This window comes from Amblyomma mixtum, chromosome 5 (genome assembly GCF_055824585.1).
Source record: "Amblyomma mixtum isolate Tamu chromosome 5, ASM5582458v1, whole genome shotgun sequence".
Classification (NCBI taxonomy): Eukaryota; Metazoa; Arthropoda; class Arachnida; order Ixodida; family Ixodidae; genus Amblyomma; species Amblyomma mixtum.
In genome coordinates, this window is record NC_143016.1 from 24,269,284 (window position 1) to 24,295,765 (window position 26,482).

Sequence of the window (26,482 nt, forward strand, 5' to 3'; positions counted from 1 at the left end):
ACAGGATTGTAAACTTGACTCCTGTGCTTAGCGACTGATTATTTTCGAAGTGTTGCCGTTAATATTATTTCTTTCTCTTAGAAACCCAACAACTCACGCTAAGTCTACTATCGCATTCGCCCCTGAGAGTAAGCTGGGGTGGAAAAGAGGTTGCCTTCTGTAAAACGCTTTTTCTCTTCGTTTTTCGAGTTTCCTGCGCGGAAATAAATATAATTGATCGGATCCCCTGCGCTATATAAATTAAAAAAAAAGGCGGAAGTTTGCTTTGGCGGCCTAATGAAGCATAAAGGTCACCTCTTTAAGAGTTCTAGTGGTAACGTTCAGGTTAAGTTTTCGTACCTGATGCAGTATTCTTGACTACATATACAAGGTGAGAAATCGTAAGTTATGCTTCCTACAGAACTGGCTTAAGGTCATTTTCCTCCCAGAATCCAGTGACCGCACCTTATTTCATTTTATTTATTTGTCCTGAAAGAGGCTTTACTTGAAGGTAAGTATCATTTGCGAAGGCGGGGTAGAGCAGGCAACTCCCGAACAGTCCGGTCCCGAACAGTTGGCGCAGTCGCCTCGCGGTGCGTGTCTGCTCGGCCATTGCAGCTGCTGCTCATTTTCCTCTTTGCAGTCCCCCAAAGGCATTACGTAAGGGAAGGGGGAGGGGGGCATGCGTACAGGTTGGGGCGGTTGCAAAACAAAAGGAAAAGATGAAGAAAAAGAAAAATCAAAACACTCACATTTGATCTAAAAGCAATGATGAAAATAAACGATGCAAAGGCAGGCACCCAAAATACAAGACAAGGTACACCGATACTTCAACGTCTTAGTACAGCTTGAACAGTTTCAACGTCATATAATGCGCAGCGCCGGAAGACGGGTCTGTGAGTTTATAAAGAGTAACCGGTATGTCGCGAAATATTTGGCGGTAAGAGAATGTGATGATACTATCGGGCAGGGTGTTCCAAAGTGTTATAGATTCAGGGGAAAACGAGCTGCTCACGGCGAAGGTACAGTCTTTGTCAAAAGTAACCAGGCTGCATGGTTTGCTTCTAGCTCGTACAGTGGAGCCCCTAGAGCTTCCCTGAAGCTGAAATGGTCGTTAAAGGGAAGGAATGGGGGTCTTCTTACCTTCCAACACCTTTTGGCTTTTAGGAAAGTCACAAGGGCTCCACTATACATGCTAGAAGCAAACCATGCAGCCTGGTTACTTTTGACAAAGACTGCACGTGCATTAGTATGTGCAGTGGGATGGCTTTGGCTTAGGCGGGATGATTTCCTTGAGGGTGGTTGAGCAATCGAAAACTATCTCAAAGGGCACGATTTTATCATTAGGCTAAATTATCCCCAATACCAAAGTTCGTCGTTGTGAAAATAATACTTACAATGCTTTTAATGCTTTGAATACTTTGAAACAATACATTTTCGGTTTATTATAATGACATATAATTACATCATGCCGCCAATAATAACCTTAGAGACGAGAGGGCCAGTGTCACAGGCCGAAACGTTTCCGTTCATTGCTAGTTACAAAATAATAAAAAAAAATAAATAGTTCAGCACATGATGAAGGCCACGTTTCAACAGATGTTTATACAGAACGGAATGGGAGAACACAGGCACTTCCTATTTACAATACGAGACAACTGTGGAGACGTTTACATGAGCTCGAGGAAGTGCGGGTCGATTCGATTATCCAGGAGGTAGAGGGGGTTTTGAGAAGGAAAATCGCTACTCTCGGATTTTTTTTTTACTCTAGTTTATCTTTGGTGATTTGTAAGCGTCCTATAATTATGAATGTGATTAATCAGCCCAATTCACTGCTGCCGGCTATGCGGCTAGCATAATGAACGAAGCACGCAGTCCGCCTTCGAGTGCACCAGCCGCCGCTGCACCCGGTAGTTCTCCAAGCATCCACATCCTGCCAGATCTTCCACACAGCGGGCACCCGTCTTCTTCCCTCGCCTGGAGTTCCAACGCTGGACCCTCTGCAGCCGCTCTCCACCCTGCCGGCCGCCATTGGCTTCGTGCGCGTCACGTGGCCCTGTGACGTAACGCCTCAGTTGCCCCGGGATGCCGCGGCGCGACGCCAGCGTCGCTCATTTGTCGATCGCGTCTCTTGTCGACTCTACCGCACGCGGCTGCTGCCTTCGTCCGGGAGCCTCGCGGCTGCCAGTCGCGGCGAAAATCCAACCTGCTGGTGTGCCCCGTGGGTCTATCGGTGGTTCGAGACGAATACGGACGGCGGTCACCACGGTTTTCGATTTTTGGAGGAGCCCCACCGGCTCCCGCTTAACTGCTGAGTAGAAGCGGGCGGTTCGTAAAAAAAAAAAAACAAAGATAGAAAGTGTTGTGCGGAGAAGCTGACTGCGACGCGAGTGTACTGCGTGCGACAGCAGTGTCTGTCTGCCGGCGAATCTGCGACTGCTTTCCTGTGGTGCTGTGCACAAGCATGCTTTTCGGCCCGGGCTGATCGGCGTTGTCGAACGCACCCAAGCTGTAGGAGGCAACAAAATACTATTTGTTGGTGCCGGGGATAGAAAGAACAAAACAGAAAACATGGATTGTCGCCGTACCGCAGCAGCGTCTGCTGGCACCGTGACTGTTCGGACAACGCTCGCCGTTGGATCGCATGCCAGGATTTCTGTCTTTTTTCTCATCGGGACTCTGCTCGGCGTCCTCCTGCTCGCATCGCAAGGTCAGTGCTGTCTGTCGACAGTGTGCGCGAACTGGTCGCGAGGGTTGTCAGTGTCCCAGTTTCCAGAGATTTCCTGATTACTTTTCACGTGATCAATACTAATGACCCGGCGCACGTCTCTAGCGCCGAGCACGTTATCATCAAAGCATTACGAGTGTTTCTTCCTTTGTTGCTTATGTGAAACTTCGCTTTCGCGCACGCGAAGTCGTTAGAATTGGTCCCGAGCAAAACTGCACGGCGCAAAGTTTAACGATGCTTGCAACGTCTCTAAAAAAAGAAAGGTGCTCTGATGGAGAGTTCTCCTCGGACAAAAAACTCACTGGTGGATTTTTAAATCCGCATGAAGGATAAAAACAGTAACAACTGTTTCCGTTCTTAACTTTTTATTGTTGGTATTGCAGTCGCTCGTATTTTATTTATAAAGGGAAGGTGCAACTGAAGTGCGGCGCACCTAGCGTAAGGAACGTCTCGCAGAGGCAGGTTAATGTATACGCTATTCCTTTAAAAAATTGCTTAATATTAAGCGAGCGCTTTAAACTTTTCGCGTATTTTATTTTTTATTGTTAGTGATACGCAAGGTACAGTCACTGATGATTCCGAGCTCCAAGATACATATACTGATTTGAAAATTGTCATTAATAAGCGATAAAGCCATTGCAAATGCCGCATCGACTATCTTGCCGAAATCAGCTCTGCGTGGCCTGCACGTGCCATTTTTCTTTCCTATGAGCGAAGGAAACACATAAAAAAATAAATAAAGGGCGGGTACTTTAATTGGTTTGACGGTGCCTCGCGCTCGATGTCAGATCGGACATGTGGTAATACCGGAAGGCGCCGTACATTGAAGCTCGTATCTAGCTCGCGGGAAAAATAAAGGAAGAAAACTGGCCACGGCCTGTTCTGATAGAGCATTTGATTAATGCGTTGAAAGTCAGCTCTCAGTACCGCTGATTGCTTGGATGTGGCACGAGCAAAAAAGTTAAAGCCGGCAAAGTAAAAGCTGAAAAACGTAAAAGACGGCTCGGTCTGGCGCACAAAGGGTTTTTATTACTGGTTTCACAACCGCAGAAGACCGAGGTTGTTTAAGGTAACTCCTTATAGTGAAGCAGATCATCTCCATCACACGGCTGTGAGAGAGAGCTGTGAAGCTTTCTCATATCTTTGCAAATGAGCAAAACTCGTCTGGCCTATAAATATTTTCCTCGCTCAGATCAGGACAAAGGATTTCTCAACCGCGCAAATTTGAGCAAGCTATAGTAGCCGTCTGGCTACGGTCAAGTTGTATGTTGTTAGGAATTACTCTTTTGTACGTGAAAGCAACGCCATAAGACAAAGAGGAGCCAAAATTTTGTTTGCTTTGTTTTGCCGGGGATCGCCAAATGACAATGTGTCATAAGCGGAGAGTGTGTTTCGCGACGCAGATGTAACAAATTTGCACTCAGAATATCATGAAATGAGTAGGACGTCATGTTTATCTTACGTAGTTCATGTTAAACTCTTACACTAAAACGCGCGCACACATACAGTGTGTGCGTGCCCACGATGTCACGTACGTACGCATGCACCTACAAAAAGCTGCTACATCCTACGCGGTACATGCCTGAATAAAATACAAAAAAGGAGAAGAATTTGGTATACAAAGACAATGCAGTGTTTGCAGCAAAAACATCACTAATAGCGTGCAACAAAATCACTCGAAGGCCGCAACTAGAGCAGTTAACGCTTTGTGCTCGCCGCTTCTTAACGAGAGGGTTAGGTTAACGTTGTTTCTTTCGATACGCAGACTGAGTTGCTGTGCCTGTGGCTGTTACTGGTTATGGCAACAACAAGCGGTTCATTTCTGCCTGAGGTTTAGAGACGCTCTCTAACGGAGGAGCTTATTTAGGCAGATTTCAAGCATACCGCATTTGGTATTGATTGCAGATCTAATACAATAATTGCGTTAAAAAGTATTTTTTTTTTCTATGACTTACAAAAAGTTACGTAGAGTCCGAAATGTTGCTCCGTGTCCGCTGCATGCTAGAAGATTATCCATTGTTGTGGAAGATCAAAGACCAATGTGACAATGAAAAGAGTTCAGCCTTCAGCGATTAACGTTCACGGTGATGTGCGGCCAGCACCTTCATAAGCAATTATGAAACGCAGACACGTAGAATTTTTTGCTGCTAATAAAAAGCAAAATAATTTATTAAAAATTTCCGGCAGTTTAAATACGCGTGCCAAAGGTGGCACTGTGACGTTAGGCTCGGATCCACTGTGCGCGGCAGAAAATTCTGGGAACTTCCAGGACTTAACCAGTGTTATCGTGTGCTCGTGTTCATCACTGTCTCTTCTGCTTTATTTTAGCTCTTCCTACCGCAGAGTAAAGTAGTAATTGCGGTAACTTCTGCCTCAGTTCAAGGTAAGGGCTCGCATCAGGACGTCAGGGCTACAAGTAAGCCTAACCGGTTCTCGTCCGCAGTTTGTACTCCTCGAAAGCTGTGTTAGCATGGCATTTCGCAGATCTATTTGCAAATCTAGCCTATGGTGATGTGATTGCGAATGGGGTGCTCGCTTGTTTGCCTCTCCTTTCTGATGCCATTAAGAATAAAGAGTGAAACCTTTCGACGCACGCTACTGTCATTGTAAGTGGCACTAAAGCACAGCTTTCCGAGCTTCTCTTCTTCAATCTCGAATCTTGACTGATCGATTGGAACCTATGTTTTAGCGAAACGATTTCTTTCCACTGCTGCATTTGCTTCCAGAATAACCGCAGCATACGAGACTTTAACCTTTACCAGTTTCCTCGCTCCGCGCAACGAAAGAAAAAAAATTGGAGACTGAAAATCGCGGCGATTTTTGGAACAACGCATAACCTTTGCTGTGTGAGCGTCGAGCGATGATTAATTTTTGTGCTTCTTAAAGGAAATGTTAATATAACGGCCGAATTGAGAAAGCGGTTGGTACGCACAAGATGGGCCGCTCTACGGCTTTCCTTCTGCATTTTTTTTCCCGGTGGAGAAATTAGAACTGGGATAAACCTTTGAACATGCACCAATACGAGGGAAGCTGCGTTTAAATTAAGACTTTTTGTTGTGGGCTCTTACAAGTACACGGCAGTGCACACTGTTTCTGCAAGGACGGCAGTATGGGGGAATTTCAGCCTTTTTGCCAACACCACGGATCGAATCGAGCACACGGCATGCCTCAATATAGAAATGGTCACCTCTTTGCCTGTTTCCAGAGGAGGCGCTGGCGTAAAATGGCACAGATGATGTCTAACTGAAGCTGGAGTGCTTGGCACCATCTTACACCTTACTGTACGAAGATAGGAAGCGTATCGTTGTAAAAACACCAGATATTCTGTCATTGTGATTAAATATATGAGTTTGCAAAGGTACTGAGTATACAACTGGGGAAGGGATAGGTAGTTTATGCTATAAATGTAATTAATATGTTGAACTAAATATTATTAGTCCTCGCGAGAACGGCCGGGCAACTAAGACAGCACAAGGAAGAGAACGACAGAAGTTGCGCGGCTGTTCTATTGCATCATGCACCTGCTTGCTCAGCAATCTGTCGTCATTTTTCCGCAAATTTTTTCCTTCTTTAATTCCGATGAATGAGCATGTGTATGCCAGAATGCGATACTTTTCTGCTCTTGAATCGCAGTAAGCTACGCAGTAACGAATCGCAGTAAGCTACATAAAACAAACGAATAACGGCATCAGTTTAGTTCAAAAAATGTACTCAAATAATGCTTTCGTAGTTCTCTGTCCAAATATTAGCATTTCTAAACCGTGACAGTTTAGTGTAAAAACTTACGCCCAAAAAGCAGTCACAAGGATGGAAAAGTTTGTGGCCACTTTCAGAACAAATATTTTCAAAAAAAGCTTCATAATTTCCTTCAAAATCAAATATTTATTCAAGATTTATTACAAAACCTTCAGAAATTGATGTGGTGAAATTTCAAATTTTGACACGCTTTGTTGTGCTGGGTTTTGCATTTTATTTGATCCAGGTTTTTCGCAAAAGCGCTGCAACAGCAAAATAGCACCGCTTTGGAGGTTATGTATACGCGGAGACGAATGCGGAATTCAAATATGTTTGTGAATTATAATTGATTACTCTTACGTTCTTTTGACTCACATTCTTTGTAATTTTTCTAACCAATCTCCATTTACTCAAAAGCACCCTCTCTTTTGCGCAATAGTCTTCGTGTGTATTAAAATGAGCCAAAGACCAACAAGAATATGCGCAGCCCGATAATTTCCTATCGATTGCAGTGGGCGCCTTTCGAAAAGAAGGTTCGCGAGCAGTTTTTGAAGCGTGCCTCCGGTACTTCGATAAATTCCATTTTACTGCCTTCAACAGAAAAGAAAAGAATCAAACTATATGGAGATATTCTTCAGTGGTAAGATAATTTATTGGGACTTACCCACAGCAGGCTGGCGCTTTTTAGCAGAAAACCTCGACATTTGCTCCACATCTCCTCTCAGAAACATTTCTCCACAAATTAAATAATTTCTTGCCCCATAGACTCGCCGCTAGCACGCATGTTTGACTGAGCACTTTCTCTGGGAGGCAAATTTCTTTTCGGTAATCTCGTGAAGTTGAATTTCAAAACTCAGATAGTTGGGCCGGGATGCTGTACTACCTCAATAGCGATAGCGTTAAAGGTCCCGCTGTCCACAATATCAGGTGTCGGCGTTTTGAGCGAAAAATCACGGGCATGGCTCTGGAAGGTGGTGCCCAGAGAGCAACCTAGAAGGCAGTGGGCCACCTTGGTCACGTGACCTTGCCGCGTCACCACAACCTGCCCACGGGACAGTGAGCAAACTGCCCATTATGGCAGGTGGCAGTTTAATTATTGGTCCCTCGGGTAGAGCAACCTGGATCGCACTGGGCCCACTAATGGCAGCACCTGCCATCGCAGGGCAGTGGCGCATCGCTTATTAACCGCTGCGCCAGGAGGGGTATGAGGACTCTCAGGAATCTATCAATGTAAAGTAGAAAATAACCTTCTGCATATCTGGGAATTAACCCACCACGCTAACGCCTCATAACCTTAAGGCGAACCCCTCCAATTTTTGTTGGCCAGATCACTCATTCAGTGGGTATACTCAAGGGACGGGGTGCACCCCTTGAAAGTTGGTGCAGTATAGGTATTAACAGCATAAAGTTCAACTTTGACGTAAGTTATCCGAAATATTCTTCCAAGTAATCACAGTACGCCGTCAAAGGCGTATCTTCCACAATTTTTTTTCCAACGCGGCAGACTGTACACTGCCACTTTTTATTTAAATAAGTTCGCGAGGTTTATTGTTCTTATTTATTTGTTATTTTTCAGTACTATAAGCTCTTTTCAGGCTTGTACAAAAGAGGGCAGACAAGAATACATTAATAATTTTATCGACTACTACTCGTAGACAGCAATAACAATAGTGCAAAAAGGATAAAAACATAAAGCACAAAAATATCTCAGTATGTTAAGAAAGAGAACAGAGATATATTTATAGGCGAAAACTAATCTTTAATCCTCATCTTTGGAATCTTTTACTAAATCTTTTCCTTCAATTTCCTTGACTGAAAAAGAGCTTTGTATTCTTTATTTCATCACAGTAATCAAAAACAACCTGCTCGTACATCAATCGCACATGCTAGGGCGCTTGAGCTTTAAAAAAAAAATGCGACCTGCTTTGAGCTCTTCCTCACGCAGAGCAAAGGCAACATGCGCGACCTCGGGCGTCGAGGGGAGACAATAGAGTATAACAGCAGTGCTTCTTATTCCGTGGAACAACCAAGAATTGCTGGGTTACCTGGTTATGCTGGAATAGAACAAACAGTGCCACGTTATCGCCTCACATGCCGAGGAAAAGGGCACGTGTTAGCTGAAAGAAAAACTATGCGATTTCGGCTGGGCGGGCGAACGAAACGCTTCTGGATTACGTCAACTAACGCAGCATCCAATGGCGGCCAGCGGCAAACAAAAAAAAAAGAGCGAAAAAAAGAAAGAGACGGCACGGCTAAAGCCCAAGCTCCCCGTTGATTGTTAGCGCCTGTCACAAAAAAAAATAGCCGGGGCAGCGGCGTCTGGTTACCTGCTCGCGTCTCCTAGGCACGTGCCAGCACACGACCAAAAGCGCCAGGCACCGAGCGGAAAGACAGATAAGATGGCTACCATTTCCGGCAGCCTGGATTTCCTTCAACAATCCCCCCCTCCCACTTTTGTTTCCCATCCTGTCACCTTTCGTGCTTCCCTAACACGCGGTGTTTTTATTATGTAAAGAAAGTGGCGATGACATGAAATTGCTGCGCAGAACGAAACCCTGCAAGATTACTGCTCGTGAGCCAGCAGGCTGAGCTGAAGGAAAAGCGTAATTGTAACGCCGAAGCGTTTAGCAACTTTTTCACTAGGGGATATAGTATACACCGAGTATTCGCGCAAACACGGCTGAATAAGTAAGCTGCTTTCGCTGAAGCGAGAATAGAGCGACGAATTTGCCTTCCTTTGTGAACGTCGGGAAGCCGGCGAAAAACAAACAACTAGAAAAGTTTCAGGTTGTGCTGAGTTTTGTTCGGTTGCTGCGAGCGGGTAAGAGGAAGCGTGCACGCAAGCTCCTAGTGAGATGAACTAGAGAAGACAGGGAGAAAAGGAAATAGGATGTCAGCCAAGCTTTGTTATTGGCGCAACGGAACACTAAGATTGCTACAACAGGCACGTGGCTTATCGATTTCTGGGGGTACATAAATGAAAGGTGGTGCATCACAGAGGGTGTCGCATGTTTCGCTTGTCGGAACGAGTTGGAATTGTGTGTAGGTTCATGGTTCATGGTTTATGGCGTTTAACGTCCCTAAAGTGGCTCAGGCCATGAAGGACGCCGCAGTGAAGGGGTTCGGAAATTTTGACCACCTGGTGTTCTTTAACGTGCACCGATATGTCACACTACACGGGCCGCTAATATTTCGCCTCCATGGAAAAGCGACCGCCGCGGTCGGGATCGAACCCGTCGTCTTTCGTGTCAGCAGCCCAGAACCACAACCACTGAGTCACCGTGGGGGCATGGGATCAGGTGTAGGAGGCACTGAAGAGAAGTTTATTTGGACCCAGGAGCATAAAAGAGACAGCCGTCCCTCTACAAAACAGAATAACATATTACGGTGACAGATGTCGCCCGATACGCGCGCATGCAATCACAAGCAACGTAAGTGTCCAAAACACAGTGTCCATAGTACAAGAGTTCAAGAGGGTCCATACGCGCGGGGGAAGCACGCGGGAGGAAGACCGCGCACCAATTCCGCGCACAAACATCGCGCACTACAGTGACACTAATTGTGAGTATTGTATGCATACGTTAATGTATGTATTATTATTCTAAGTATATGTGCCACATCGTCGACTTGTAAGACCTACTATCTGCTGCTGCGTGCCTGATGACTCAAGCTGAACGCCTCAATCGTGTGCCGATGGCCTCCTCTAGTTCCTGGAATGTCACATTTTGTCTCGATTCGACGGCAAAAGTGTACTTGTCGAAAATTTTGACAAACTCTAACTGAAACAAAACGCAGCCATTTACACTCCCTAAGAGGGCTAGTGATATCCGTGGTTCCTGTCCGAACCGACTGGTTAAGAGTATGACTATGCACGAAGTGTTTTCCTGCGATAGCTGGGACGTTACTCCACTGTGATGCACATCTGTTGCTTTATCTTGTGCGTGTTATGAACCGATACCAAACTGTGGTCTGCACTTTATTATTGAAAAGAGGTTCGATTTAATCACCAATGTGCGCCCGCCAAATACTGGTGTTTACTTTCACTCAGAAAGTTGTTTTCAAAAATGTGAAAATTTGACATAACATTCTCAGACATTTTTTTTATACAACGCATGCTGAGCCTATCAACCCTTTTCGCCGCAGAAACTATGAAAACTCAATTGCCAAGCTCTTCTTCCAACGAAGTGGAACCGTCTCGACCTTTTTCATTTTTTTGTACGCATCAAAATCAAATTTTGATAGATGCGCCCTCCAGAGATGCGCGCCCTCGCGGTTTCCGTCGTGGTCGCCTGTGAAAACAAACGAACTGTTTGTTATTCATAGAATAAATGTACGAGCTCAGCTTGACGCATCGGATACCTAGCTTGAATAAACACAGGGAGCTCGCGGTCGCGGAAGCAGTCCGCGACTGAGAAAGAAACCGAGAAAGTTCTCCCCGAGTAAATACGGGGCAAAAAATGCGCTGTGAATAGAAAAGAATCAAATTTATCAAAATGTTTTAAGCACGGAGCAACTCAAAACAAACGCGAAATAGGGTCGAGGGTCAGAAGCGCGCGTTTTTTTGATGTGCGACTCTCTATAGCGACCATTTGTCCCCCCCCCCCCCCCCCCCCCCTTTTTTTTTTTTCTTTTTCCACGCACCAGCCACTCGCAGTTGCACTTTGTGAAGCCCCAACGCCATAAGAACAAAGCAGGACGTCTGAGCAAAGAAATTTCCAAGAAAAGGAAACTGCGTCTTTAGAGGACAAAGAACGATGGAAGAGAGGGGGAAAATGCGAAGAATGCAGCGAAAAAAGAAACGAAGCACCCACTGGAACGGCGAGCTTACTCGGAACTTTCATTTGTGTTCTTGTGACGCCTTTCCGAGCGGCTCCTTCTTCGTGCTGCTGCTTGAGCGCAAAACTATGGCGCTGAAAGAATAAACGGTCCTAGGTACGAAGGGGCCCAAGTCCGAAGCGCAAAACAGTTTACGGCCAGGAAGCGACCCCGCAAGTTTTACGCACGCACATTTTGAGTCCGGCTCCCGGCGCCGCGACGTTTACGGTCAGCGCGGTTAGCGGGCCACGCGCATGGACCCACGCGCCACGCTAGCGGCGAAGCCCCGCGCCTCCTTTTGTTGTCGTTCGAATGCAGACCGTGCGGCGCTGTTGATGCTCCGTTCGGGCTCGTGTGTCTTTGCTAGCTGCCTCCAGCTCGGAATGCCCGGCTCTCAGAGAGACCCTGTTATTCCTGGCTGCTCCGGCGCTTTCCTTTCTTCTGTGCGCGCCGATCGAGGTCGCCGGGAAGAGGAACCTGAACGCCGATCTCGTATCCACTAGTTCGGTTTCCGGACAGCCGGCGATACGCCCAAGCGTTCTCATTACTCGATAATCCCATTTGCTCTTGGTTTTTCGTTTTTTTCCTTCCCCATTTCTTTGTGTCATTGATTGTCGTGGCATTCTTACAATTAATTGTATGCGTGTATGAATGCGTTTAAAGGGACAACTAATTAAGACTGACTGATTAGAAAATGGCCCTGTTTTATGCACTTCTCCGTGAGGAGAATGGGCAGCGTTTGAAGCGTTATTCCTGTTCATAATTGCATCGGACGATACACTCAGTTCTTTGAGCTTATGTGTACGTGAAAACGAAACGAGAATCCGGTTCTTCTGTGGTCGGTTACAAAGATGCCCAGATGTAACGCGGACTGAAGTTTGTGAAAGAACTGTGATGGTACTAACATTCCTTTGAAATTTCTTTACTCAAATCTCTTATGAATGCTCATTTTGAGACGCGTTCGTGGGCGTTCACATCAGGTGTGTTTTCGATTTCATGATGGTCAGGGCGCCTTCCACTTAATACAACACCATAACCCTAACGACTCCGTAAGTATCTGCCTGTACGTCTTCTTACGCAGTAACATCAAAAAGGTAAAGGTACCAGCACTCTCCGGAACATCAACCGTCGAATGAGCAAACAATGCGTGCATATGGCCTGCAGATGCATATGGTGAAGGTATAGCAGCGTTCACGCAACGTCCCGTTGTCACGGCCAATGCATATATCGGCTCCTGTTTGCTGGACCGGCGGCGCAGCTTAAATGGACAGGTAGCACGCGTCCCACGGGGTGACCTCTTCGCAAGATTGAATACGCCGTCCTCTCCAGAACATGCTCGCCCTCGACCCGCTGTGCTTTGTGCGCCATAGCTATTTGCTTTTTGTACTCGCCGACAACGCTTACTTTGGCTGTTATGGTCTCAGAGGATGGCCGCAATTTATTGCCTCTACCCCCCCCCCCCCCCCTTTCCTTTCTCCCGCGCAAACACACACCCGCGCGCCGGCGCAGGCACGCTGGAAGCCGCGCTGTCACGTCGCTGCGTGCGGAAGCAGCCTTTATGTCACTGTGGCTAACAAACGACCGCCTTCCTATACCGGTCGTGGCCGGCGGTGACCAGGTGGACTTTTCATGGCTAGCCGCCATTTCCCGGCCATCCATTCCTTGAGCCACTGCAAGCAGCGGCGTCATCGTCGTCGTCTATATAGGGCACTCTCGAAATAAATTGCGGGGGAATGCTCTCACCCTGCATGCAGATATGTTTTCCGTCCTTGACTCCTATATACCTTGCTGTCTGCCTTTCTTGTTTGCCTTGGCGTTTCAACGGAGTTTATTTTATTTATTCGCTCTGTTCACCCACCCAGACAACGTCATGGCGCTCGAGTCTGCTTGCTAATTTTATGTTTGCTTATTTGGCGTTCTTTAAAGCGTGACTCAATTTTTTTAGATCAGCGGCGTTCTTTTCTTTTCATCTCACTTAGTCATCGCGAGTAAAATAGGCAAAAAAAAACGCAAGAAAATTTATTGCCCAGGTTTACCGAACTCCCGATACAACAGCAAAACGAATCACATATGATTGCGTCCCTTCTGCTGCAGGCCTTGCAAAGAATTCTCCAGCTGGGTAGTCTGTTCGCTAAAATCAGTGAAGCCACTTGTGTGCTAACAACGTTTTACACCTTCGCTTCAGTAAGGAGTGGGGAATACTTTTCAGCACTTCGCTTGTGTACCGGCGTCAACAGTGACATGCCAACGGGTTATAGCGAAAGTAAGAGATACCACTAACCGGCTGCTAGTCAATTCCTGGAGCTTTTTTTTTCTATAACACGATTCCTATAGTATATTCTTTATTGCATAGTAATTTCGATTACAGCTGTATTTTTACTATATGTGCAAGCTATCCCTTGCAAAGAAAAGGGGTATGAACCGTCGTGAATCTGCTCATGTAGCAGATGTTTGTTCTTATTACTCTTACAATTTCTTCTGCAATCGAAAGAATAGCGAATAAATTCAGTTGATTTAAACACACAAAAAAATGATATCCTGCTCCTACGACGAGAAAGCAAACCCATCCACAAGGCATTTTACGCGTCGGGGCTTTCCTAGCACGAGATGCGCACCCGATAATAAATAATGTCTAGAATAAACTTCTGCAGAGAGAACTTTTCGAAAGCGGGTTAGCCAACTGACACCAGGTAGAATTCGCTATGATGAGGCCGCGTGTTTTTTTGTGTGTTTTTTTTACAGGAATACATCACGAATCAAGGGGCCAGAAAATTAATTTTCACAAGAGAGCGTTGCACATAGGATAAAACAGCCTCCGTATACACTTGGCAAAGCACAAAAACGTTGCTACACTTGATTGGCCACAGCGGCAGCCTGACTGCAGTCCCAGAAACAAGTTCGACAAACAGTTTTTACGTCCGCTTGCATGCATACGTAAATGTCAGAAATAATATTAGTCGAGGAAAAGCGCCACATTGGGTTGTATGGTCACCAGGATATTGGTTTATCTATGGTTTGATGGGTTTAACATCCCAAAGCGACTCAACCTATGAGGGATGCCGTAGTGGAGGGGGGCACCGGATAATTTCAACCACCCGGGGTTCTTTAACGTGCACTGACAACGCACAGTACGTTGGCCTATGTCGAAATGCGACCGCCACGGCTGGCATTATACCCGCAACTTTCGGCTCAGCAGCCGAGCACCATAACCACTGAGCATCCGCGGCGGCTCATCAGGATATTGCTACACTACTTTCTATCGTCCATCACGCATTTCATAACCATCGCACAAATCTTACAGGTGATAAACAAAAATTAAAAGCATGTGACATCAGAATATTTTTCTATTTTGTTTCCCAAAAATCCGCACCAGCTTTTCATAGGTCGAGATCAAGTCATTATGTAAAGTGCAGATGGTCCCCCACTGAAGGGAAAATTTTAAGGACAACTGTATAATTTGTTTTTGTTTTTAGATGAGAGTTTTAAATGACTGCGCGAGAATTTACGTGCAGTGAGAAAAGCACTAGTTTTTGATTCGAAACAAAATTGTTGAAATATCAAGGAGTAAGCATAACGAAGGAATAACTACAACTGCCCAAGATAAATGCTTATATGTAAAAAAAAAAGAAACAAAGTTATTTTACATTCAGTTGTACTCTTCCTAAGCCTGGGCAGCACTCGAGATTATAGGTCTGCCACCCGGCACCCTTCGTTCTCGAAAGTGTACTGCGCTGCCATCGCGAGTCTATATAGAACGCAGTGGACCTCAGCGTCTTCCTTCCTTTTTCCAGCGCTGCATTCCTTATATGCCGGTCCGCGTAGTTTTCGAAGGCCCAGTTGGATGCACGCACAGGGGAAGCTCACCGCCATCGGGCACTCCCGCCGTGCCTTCTACTTCTCTTCAGAATGAAGAGCGAAGAATCAGTGGAAGAGCCGAAAATCGAATTCCTCCCACCTTCCCCCTTCCCGCCCAGAAGCGAGGATAGCCCACCGCGCTTGCGCAGGGATTCCACTTGTGCCGCCTTTCCGTCTTCCCTCGAGCTGTGGCGTCCGCTTTGTTTTTATTTTTATTTTTCCTCCGTCTGCGTCTCCCTTCAACTGCCTCAATACTTTCTCCTTTGAGGTGGCCCACTTTTCTCCTGCCCACAGCTTATACTTGCTTACTTTTCGCCGCCACTGGGCTTGCTCTTGTGTCTCCTGTTTAGTTGTTACGCGCGCCACTCTGGCTTGAACGACGTCCTTCCATTGGGGCTTGCCCTTATTAGGAGTTATTCGACACACTCGACTTACGCGATTCTCCCCTAGAGGCACGGCGGTTTTTGGCGTTTAATATGCGTTGCATGCTCTTCCGTGGTCCAGTTCTTGTTCTCCGCTTTGTGTAATCTTTCCCACGTTATGAATTCGCCATGAACAAAAAAAGCTGCGTTTATTAAAGGATGGAAAGTATACAGGAAGTCACTTGCGTATATTACGGATTTGAGGTGTAGATTACGAAAGAAAAGAAAGTAAATAACTAACTATACACTCTTTAACGTCAGCAGTTTGCAACGGTGCATTAGTTAACCTAGCTAAACTGAACTTATCAGTAGCTTTACTCAAGCTCGAACGATGGCAGCTCTTTGACTCTGTAAGCTCAAGAGCGATGGAATAGCATTCAGTAACTTCGCCTTCTTTGGTTACATGTTACTAAGGCGAGAAATCCTGGCAGAGACATCGATAGCACATTGTTCTCAGTTCGTGGTGACAACCAATGCGTGCATAACCTCTTAAACTAAGCTCTTTTCAATGAATAGCAAGGAGAAGCAAGTGCGACTTTTTCATCCTCAACATCGGATGCAGGAGCTAGCAGCAAGATCGTCTTTCTGCACCCTCAGCATCAAGTTGTTTGCGCTTTTCCTGGGTGACCGGATGTGCATCGCCCACAGCAATGGAGATGCGTGTTCGCAATATATACCTCCGGGAACATCGCTGTTTTGTGCTCAAGCTCCACTACGTCTACAGAAGCGTGCTCTACACATCTTGAGGGTCGTACCCTCTGCGTCCCTTGTCACAGATAAGCAAGCACCGAAAAGTTTCCTCATTCAAAGACCCCTAATCATGAGGAGAGCCAGCACGGCGTTCTCTTCCCAGAGAAACCACGGAGAGGGAGCAGTGCCCTTGTCTGCCTAGAATAGAATTCTGGGCTAAAGAATTGTAATTTACATTTCTTGCGTGTAGCGTCATCTTCAGAGCTTAGTCTTGATACTATGCGTAAAAATTCGCCTTCTCTACCAGAAAGTCTTGAAATGCTGGCATGTGTTGTGTTTGACACACCAGGGAACAATGAAAGTTTGCTAGCGCCCCGCACTGTGCATTATGGCTAACAAAAAACAGCGCATTATCGATGACTTCGCATTGAAGTTTTACTGGATCCATCAGAAGGCAACTGTCGCCACGAATGCCGGTTCATACGGCCAGCTTGAATGCCGGCTTTATTTGTTGAACAACAAAAAAGTTTCCATCATAACAGACCCTTTGTCTAAGCCTTTCCTGTACTCTACCTCCTGCCTCGTACGTTTAAAGATCCGTCTTTCTTTCCTTTTCTTGCATTCCTAAACGGTGCTTCACGGCTCGCTATTTTCTTCCTCGACAGCATGCTCCAGCAGCGGAAAACCGTGCACTCCGAGAGCTTGTTACAAGCCGATTGATCTTCGATCGCGGCTTCCGTTCACGCCTCGAGCGTTCTGCCCTCTTCCCGGCTCAAGTTTCCCGCGACGCAGCGAATACACGCTCTCTTTTGTGCGTGGCACGTGTTTCTCTTCGCACAGCATCCCGCTGCGGTGTCGCGTGGCTGAGTTTGCAAACGCTCGTCTTGTTTTATTTTCTGACATTTATTTTTCCTTCCTTCCCGATGAACTTCCCACAGTTCTCGGCGGCTGCGCCCTGCTCGCAGGGCAGCTTCGGTACGGCCTCCGGCCTCGAAGGACTTTGTTTCCGTAAGCGGAGCACCAAAAGAAAAAAAAAAGAGGCTTGAACTGAAGAAGACGTACAGACGCACACCGAGCACATTTCACCAGGCTTTTAGTCCCTCTCCCGTATGTTCACGCTGTGTTTATTTTCTTTTTGTCCGAGTTTTCTTTTCCTCCCTGTTGCCTCTTCTGCGAACGGTGCCCACCCTGGCCCTCCAGCACTCGTTCCCTTTTCTCTTTGTTTTCCCCTATCTCGCTGCGGCGAGATTCATTCGGGAATATGTCGTGCCGGGCACGGCGTCGTCGCGGGCGTTGCAAGGGAAAAAGCTCTCGGTAAAAGGTTTTCGTGTTTTGCCTTCGTCGAGGGAAAAGAAAGAGGGGAAGGGAGGTTTCTCGGTGAAGAAAGGTCAAAATGACTTTGCGGTGCAGGCAGCCGCGATGGCCGCCATTACGGTAAATTGAGAGGTCGCCCAAGGAAGAAGAGCGCAGCACAAAAGGACGGCGACGCTTGGCCCCTGCGTTGAACAACCACTGGTGTAAGGAAGCCAAAAACGCTAAAAAAAAAGATAGAATTACAAACGACGGTAATGGTTCGCCCCGCGCCTTTCTCCATTCATTTCTTCCTTGTGTGTGCGGTAGTTCGATAGCTGTGACAGCGATCATTGTTTCGTGGTGAATTTTGCCCGCTCCTCTGTCGCCTTAAAGTAGTGTGGTCTAGCTTGTTTCTGATCCATCTACGTCGACCTCAATTTTCGCGCCATACCTCTTTTGCTGCAGCAGCGCATAGCGCTGACGCTAAATATGACCTGTCCTGCGGCAGATCGCGGGTGGCTGAAGTGTATACTTAATTTTTTTTCTGAATGATTTGTTCAAGCGATGTTGATCACCGCCAACCATTTTCATAATATAATGCGACGCAGCTGGCGCTTTGTTATCAAATTCGGGTCGTCTTCAAGTCCTGAAGGCGGTCAGCCATTGTCTTCACGCTGCTCGGCTATGAATGGTGATGAAGGGAACAAAAATTGAGGAAATGATATGCGAAATTGAATTACTTGTGAGAAATGTTCATGAAGGGAACAGGACGCTCTTTGTACAACAAAAACTACGTTTTCTTTGAGCGTGTAAAAGCAACAGTCACGATTTATAAAAATTTGTCCGAAGAGAGCATATACCCATTTTAACGGGATTTTGCAGACTAAATCATTTGCGGGAAGTGCTCTTGTGTAGGCACCGCGAGTATTACTCTGTGTTTGTGTGTCAATAGCAGTGGAATGCAAATAATAGTTGAAAATTTACGAAATACGAGAGTCGGTGGCAAAAAAGAACAGCATCACAAGAAAGGTCTACATCCCTTTACCAAGCTCTTTCTTGTGACCAAATAGAGCTGCAAAGACCGATGTACTAAGCAGATGAAGACAGCGTACAGGCGAGCTTTACAGCGCTGTAATATCTGGATGAAAACGACTGACTATAGTAGCGTACGTGCGTACAAGCTTACCAATGGCGAAAAGAGATCTAAAGAAAGCGTCTCTCTGGCAACCAACCAACGTTGGGTAATGAATAACTCACAGTACGAATCAACTGGTCGCTACTGATAATTACTAAAAAGGATGCGGAAAAAAGAAGAAAACAGAAGCAAGGTTGAGAGACTGCAAAGCTTAAGAAATGTTATGCGGATCAGATTGCTGAGAGAGAGTGAAAGAGAGAGGCATCCTTATCGATCGGTCACCGGTTTTGCGTTTCGTAGCGGGCAGGACCTCGACTCTCATAGAGTTGTAAGCGCTACATGAGTGATGATGCGGCGATCGAAAACCACATTTACCGCGCATTGGCTGATTTATGACACGGGAGGGAGAGAGAGAATGGGGGGGGAGGGACTGCAGCGCCCTCGAAATGCCTGGGCGGATCGCATTTCGGCTGGTTTCCGCGAAGAGACTGGCCTACTCTGCCTAAGCATGGCAAGTCTTGGAGGCGCTGCGTCAGACACGTGCATCGAGCATGGACCGTCTCTAGACGTACAGACCATAAGCTTCGAAAAAAGCATGCTGCTCGCTGGAACAGCGGTCCTGCGCTGTAATCACACGATTAGCTTGGCTACGCCGTTGAAGCCCCTGCATGGATGGAACTCAACAGGGGACTAGTCCCTCAACTGTTCATTTGTCAGGAAAGCAGCAGGATCGCTGGTAGGCGCCTGTAGGATCAATAATTACCTGCAACAAGCGGTAGGTATTCAAAGGCGCGATCAACCAGGCAAGCTGAGTCCCCGGAATATTTCCTCCAGAAATATTTTGGCACGGTTCACTGACGCCGCAAGGGTAAGTAGGAAAGAAACGGGTGCGCGCGATCGTATTTGGATGGAAAGGCGCCTTTGCTCCGTAAAAGGTTCCCGAGGACGACACGAAGGAAATGGCGGTACATATCTGTTCTCAGCACGTGCTACAACCGCAACGGGAGACAGGGTTGGCGTTGATACAAGGAGGACTTAGTTAGCGACGCCGGAAATCCGGACCTTACTCTTATGTGCGCGTGGGATAAGCGGTGCCCTTCTGGTTATCTCAACCACCGCACCATTAGCGTTGCGCCACTGAACTGCTAGAAACCCTTTTCGGTCGAGCATATGGCATTTTGAAACCAGTCCGCTTTTTATGTTCTGGTGAAGTTCGTCGCCGGTTTGGTCCGCTCACAGCACATTTACTTTTTCAATACAGACTGAAGGGTCCGGCTGAAGGCAAAGACACTGCTTTACTATATCTCTCAGTCGCATTCAAATATACGAGCTGCGATTGCTCAAACACTTACATACATCGTAAAAGGTGGGTTGTTTCAGAGCTCTGAGCAGAGATAAGATGAGCTTTAGAAAAATGTTTAAATGCGTTCTGATACTATCAGCCAAGTGTTATCGGTGTACGAGGACTTCACTTCAAGATTGGACAAAAATATCGCACACCCATCCAACGTGCAAAAAAAAAAAACGGAAACAAAGCAGAAACCGGGAAAGAAAACTTCGAGTCCTCTCGTCTGCTTGCCAATACTGCGCCACGCCTCATGCACGTTTCGCAACTTTCCAGCGCCGATATTATGCGCCGGCGTTTACTCAGAGCCGCATTGGAGCGCCATCTACGAGGCCTTGGTATATTGTTTCCCTTAAAAGAAAACGCATTTAAATATTTGCATATCGAACTGTCCAGACCACCATACTGGTTGACTTTAGGCACCGTTTGAATTTCTACTCTTGGAACCAATTTTGCCCCGACGGAATCTTTTGAGAGCCTTCAGGCCGACGGCTGCCAAAAAAGGAGGGTATAAAACATTGGGAAATAGTTGCATTGCCGTCGGCTGGCGCAATATGCAGCTGAAGATTAGAATCACTCTGCTAAAGATGCGCTGAAGTAGACTGTGTGCACATGCACCACGTTGTGAAGGGAGAAGATTAAAGTGCTATCTACTAACACGTGTTACTGATTCTTTCTAATTGCAACTTGCTGCCCGTGGCTTGCACAAACGAGTACGTCGAATGAGTAGAACTGGGAACGAAAGCAGACAGTTCATTCACTTTCTGATTTTTTTTCTTTATTTATTCACTCTCTGATACACTAGCACTTACAGTGGCCATTCTCCGCATTTAGCCGTTGTGTGCGTGTAAATATATATATATATATATATATATATATATATATATATATATATATATATATATATATATATATATATATATATATATATATATATATATATATATATATATATATATTTCAACTTGGCGATTTCAACTTGCCACATATTGATTGGGGATTGACTACGCCTGGGCATACAGAAATTTCTAGCGCGGAAAAATTGCTGGATATTGCTTTCTTTTACAATTTGAGACAAGTAGTTGGACAACCTACACGGATATCGCCTCAGTCACAGTCATTACTAGACTTGGTGTTCCTCTCAAATAATGTAGGAGATATTGAAACAAATGTCACCGATGGAATATCTGATCACAAAATTATTTTCGTGAAAGTGCTTACTTCTGTAAACGTTCCTGCGGAACCTATGGTTCGAGTAGAAATCGAAGAGTACGGGAAGGCCGATGATACATCCATCCTGGATTACCTGGAAACTTGTTTTGATGAATTTGAAAGTGCCTCTGAAAATGCATCAGTTGAATGGTTATGGCAGCGTCTTAAAGTTATCATCAGTACTTGTGTCGACCGGTACGTTCCAACTAGAGTTAAGAAAACAAAGCAGCGCAACCCATGGGTCACCAGGGATATCATTCACGCGAAACGGAAGTTGAAAAGATTGCGTAGAAAGAAAGCCGACTTCAACGACATACAGGTTTTACGTCAAAAAATAAAAATGTTGCTATCGGCTGCAAAAGAAAGATTTTTCAATCACACTCTTAGTGGTTTTCTGCGAAATTCTCCAGAGAAATTTTGGCGCTATCTTGATAAAAGAAAGGAAAGAGTAAAGCAGGTGACAGTGGGAGCCGAACTTATTGCAGATAAAACGAATATGGCCGACCACTTCAATAAATATTTCCAATCTGTATTCGCAAGAAACACGAGCCAAAGCGACGCACACGACGAAGCACATTCTCGTGAAACGTCTATCGATGCTATCAGCTTTACTCAAAGCGGCGTGTTTCAGCAGCTGATAGAATTGGACGAAAAAAAAGCTATCGGCCCGGATGGAATACCTACATGCTTCTTGAAACGGTATGCTGAATGGATGTCCTTCTACTTGGTAATTATATTCCGAAAATCACTCGTAACTCATTATCTGCCACAAGACTGGCGCACTGCCATTGTTATACCCGTATTTAAAAGTGGCAATCGCACACTTATGAACAACTATCGGCCTGTGTCACTTACTTCAATCTGCTGTAAGGTAATGGAACATGTTATTGCGAAACATATTATCATTTTTTTGGAAACAAATGGACTACTTTCTGAATGTCAGCATGGCTTCCGTCGAGGGTTTTCAACGGTGACACAGTTAATTGAGACAATACATGACCTTTCTAAAGCTATAGATGACCGGGGACAGATTGATGTTATTTGTGTAGATTTTGAAAAAGCCTTTGATAAGGTTCCTCATGACAAATTACTCCTGAAAGTGCGAAGGGCTGGCATTAATGGAGACATCCTTAGATGGATAAAAGCGTACTTGGCGAAACGCAAACAGGCGGTACGTGTTGACAATTGCGAGTCTGGCTTTTTGGATGTGTATTCTGGTGTACCACAGGGTTCTGTGCTGGGGCCATTGCTATTTCTAGTTTATATCAATGACGTAGTATGTGCAGTTGGAAATTCTGTTAAACTGAAACTATTTGCGGATGATTGCCTCATTTATGCACCTGTCACGTGTGAAGGAGATCAGATTAACATTAACCAAAACCTGCAGGCTTTTGCTCTTTGGTGTGAGAAATGGGAAATGAAAATCAACTTCAATAAGACCACATTTACCCATATAACTAACAAACGAAATATAATTTCTTTTCAGTACAGTATTGCAGGTCACGATTTGGTTAATGTTAGTACATTCAAGTATCTGGGGGTGTCAATTTCTCACAACCTAAGTTGGCACAATCATGTCGAAAATGTTTGTGCGGTGGCACATAGAAAACTGTGTTTTCTAAGAGGAAAGTTGGGGAGAGCAACGAAAGATGTCAAACTTTTAGCATACAAATCTCTCATCCGGCCTTCCCTAGAATATGCATCTGTAGTATGGTCTCCTCGGCAGAAGATTCTTTCAACGGAAATAGAAAAGATTCAAAGACGTGCAGCGAGATTTATTTGTTCAAAATACAGGAAAACAGATTCGGTAACGGAGATGTTAAACTCATGTAGTCTAGAAACATTAGAAAAAAGACGTAAAAGGCAGAGATTAAAAATACTTTACCAAATCATTCACGGAGAAATTAACATCAATAAAGAAAAATATCTGCAGCCTCCAGGTAGACTAAGCTCCCGCCTTAACCACCACAAAGCAATTCGGCCATACTTGACACAAACTAACGTCTTTCGCTGCTCATTCTTTCCGGATGCTATTGAGCACTGGAATAAACTGCCCGCTCACGTTGCTGAGTCTACAGGTGTAGCGGCATTCTTGAATGCACTTGGGGATTCCGTCTAGGCATGGGATTCTTGTAGATGGGCGCGTAACTGATTGTCCAATATTGCTTTTTTTATAGCAGGTGGTTCTACAGTGGTGTGAACTGTGTTGCGTTTCAACGCTCTCTTGTATTGTATGCTCAAGGAAGCTTGTTCATTCATGGTTATATGTGCATTTCTTTGTCTCTTCACTTTCCCTCCCTGTAATGACCCTCAAATGAGGGTTGACAGTATTCATAAATAAAAATAAATATATATATATATATATATATATATATATATATAGTAGTTGCAGGAGGTCTTGTCGTTCAATGGGCCAGGAAGACTTGTAGAAGAAGGGGTCACAACCTTGCAATTATCTTAATTTAATACCGACAGTTTCGGACGGAGGACCGTCCTTCCTCAGGGTATACACAAGAATGGACACAGTTTCTCATTTTCTACGCAGCGTGCGCAAAGGGTGAGGTGAAACCACTCTCTCTCCCGTTAGTGGAAAGGGACGCAAAGTCAGTATAAGCCGCACGTGCTCCAGTCCATTTAGGGGGAAGAGGGTGACGGTTGCGAAGGACAGGGAAGGGGGAAAAACATATATGCACAAAAATATAAAGATAAAGGAAGCAAAAGTAACATTAAAAAATAAAAATAAATATAGGAAGGCAACGGCGGAGGCTTGGGTAACAAAGCTATAGAAATAGATGGGGAGGGAACTAGTTGCTTCTCAGAAGGAATGTTTCGAGAGAAGCTCCCTTCGGTGTGGGTGGTGAACCCAGCAGAATTAACACAAACAATATTCTAACAAGGAAAGTACAAAGCAAAACCACAAATAAAACAAAAAAAGAAACACAAAAAGAAGAAAGAAACAAGCGCACGCATGCATGTGTACACTGTATAACATCACAGAACGGACCGCTCCCCAGCGGTGCAGGTGTTTTGGACCGTTGTAACGTGAGTTACGAGTCAGCCACAACATTTAGAGCTGTTTAAGACAAGCCCGTTATCGCCACGGCGGAAGCGCGGCGCCGCGGTCGAGGGAGGCAGGGCGGCCGGCCAGACGCCGTGCGGGAACCCGATCCCGCAGCCGAGTGCCGCGGCGTCCGACCCACAGTAGGCCATTCCCTTCGTGCTTTTCGTCGCGAAGGCATTCGAGTACAGACTGGTTTTTCAAAAGAAGGGGCCGAAAGGACGGGTGAGAAGGAACCTAAAGAGTAAGTACGTTCAGAAAAAAAAAATAACAAAAGTAAGAATGGGGACGTGGGACCCCGCAGAGTGCAGGCTTCATGGAAGAGGAGGGATTCCAGACGTTCAAATTGTTCTAGCTAGTTAGGCTTTTGAGGAAGGTAAAATTGCCCAAGTTTTCATTAATTCCATGTGTTAGTGTCCGAAATTTGTGTATGAAATACGACTCTCTTTGTTCTCTTTGGCGACTTGTTTGGAAACCGGATTGGAGAAGGATGACGTGAATGTTTTCGAATGCATGCTGGGGCAGGCACAGATGCTTAGAAAAAGGAAGATTTGGCAGCGCGTGAGTATGGGCCTTGTGGTTGTTAAAACGCAACCTGAACGGTGTTTCCGTTTGACCGATGTATTCCATGCCACACACACTGCAGTGTAGCATATACACTACGTTCGCGCTGTCGCAATTCAGGGTTTCCCTAATCCTGAAGGTGAAATCGGAGAATGTTCCTTTAGCGATGGTTGTAGTCTGCATATGACTGCAAACCTTGCGACGTGGCTTACGGCACGGTTGACATCCAGGACTCGGGTTGGAGTTGGGCGTTGTTTTGGACTTAACTAAAATGTCCCTCAGGTTCCTACTGCGCCGGTATACTGCTCTTGGTGGTTGTTTAAAAATGAGAGACAAGTGACTGCTTTGCTGGATAATATTAAAATGTTTTGATAGGATACTATTAACACGTGGAATGTTAGATGAATGCGTGAGAATAAGGTTGCTTGGCCTTTCACTATCCCGCGATTGTGGGGAATTTATTATTTTATTCCTGTCTAAACCACGAGCTTTCAGGATAGCGTCATCGACGATGGACGCTGGATATTCCTTAAGTAAAAGATTTGTTTTTAGCTGCTCAGCATGGTGGTCAAAGTCTTCGAGCTCAGAGCAAATCCGTCGGTATCTGTGAGCCTGTGAGTAGGGTATGCCAGTCTTGCAGTGCCGTGGGTGGCTGCTCTTAAAATGTAGGTACTGCTGGCGGTCAGTGGGTTTTTTGTAGAGGGTTGTCCTAAGCACGCTGCCTTTTTTCTCTATTTGAACGTCCAAAAAGTTTATAAATTTTGTGGAGATGCTGTGGGTGAACGATATGGAAGGATGAAATGCGTTATACCTCGCTATGAATGCCAAGAGGCTGGCTTCGTCGTGCGGCCAAATGAAAAAAATATCGTCCAGGAAACGTTTATAAAGGAGTGGTTTCAAGGACTGAGTGTCAAGGAATTCTGTTTCCAGTGCTGCCATGAATAAGTTAGCGTAGGCCGGAGCCATCTTTGTTCCCATCGCCGTGCCGTTGACCTGAAGATAGTGTCTTCCCTCAAATTCAAAGTTGTTGTAGTTCAGTACTAAGCCTAGGATTGCAGAAAGAGTTTCCTCATCAAGATGAACGGGGGGATCTGTCCTTAAGTATGCATCCACTGTCGCGCGTATGCCGTCTGGGTGGGGGATATTTGTATATAAAGATGTCACATCCATTGTAACCAAGAAGCTTCGGTTGGGAATTTTGAGGTTAGATATCACTCTGAGAAAGTGATTTGTGTCCTTAATGTAGGCCGGGATAGTTGGTATAATGTCCTTCAAAAGGAAGTCGAGGACGCTAGATATTTTTTCGGTGAGTGTGCCGTTGCTTGACACAATGGGACGGCCCGGACGGTTAGGTTTGTGTATTTTCGGGAGTAGGTAGAACCGTCCAGGGACTGGTCTGACTGGAGTCATTGCTTTAAGAATTTCCCCGGATATCTTTTGATCTTGATGAAGTGATTTTAACTTATTGTTAATTTCGATTTCGAATTGACCTGTGGGATCACTGGTTAGCTCCGTGTAAAATTGTTCGTTTTCCAATTGCCGGAAACCTTCTGTTATGTATTCGGACTTGTCCATAACAACAACAGCACCGCCTTTGTCCGCCGGCTTGATGACAATGTCAGATCGCTGATTTAAGGAGTCGAGGGCTCGC

The 26,482-nt window shown here is 45.6% G+C and overlaps 1 protein-coding gene across 2 annotated transcripts in view; it reads left to right on the forward strand.

Moving 5' to 3' along the window:
• The first annotated feature begins 2,099 nt into the window (after nt 1-2,099).
• The window catches only part of LOC149341543 (protein amalgam-like), a 282,683-nt gene continuing 258,300 nt past the window's right edge, over nt 2,100-26,482 (forward strand). For both annotated transcript variants that reach the window (XM_089543639.1, XM_089543638.1), the window contains exon 1: nt 2,100-2,689. In XM_089543639.1, the coding sequence (XP_089399765.1) occupies nt 2,551-2,689 (139 nt within the window). In that variant the 5' untranslated portion in view covers nt 2,100-2,550. The remainder of the gene's footprint in view (nt 2,690-26,482) is intronic.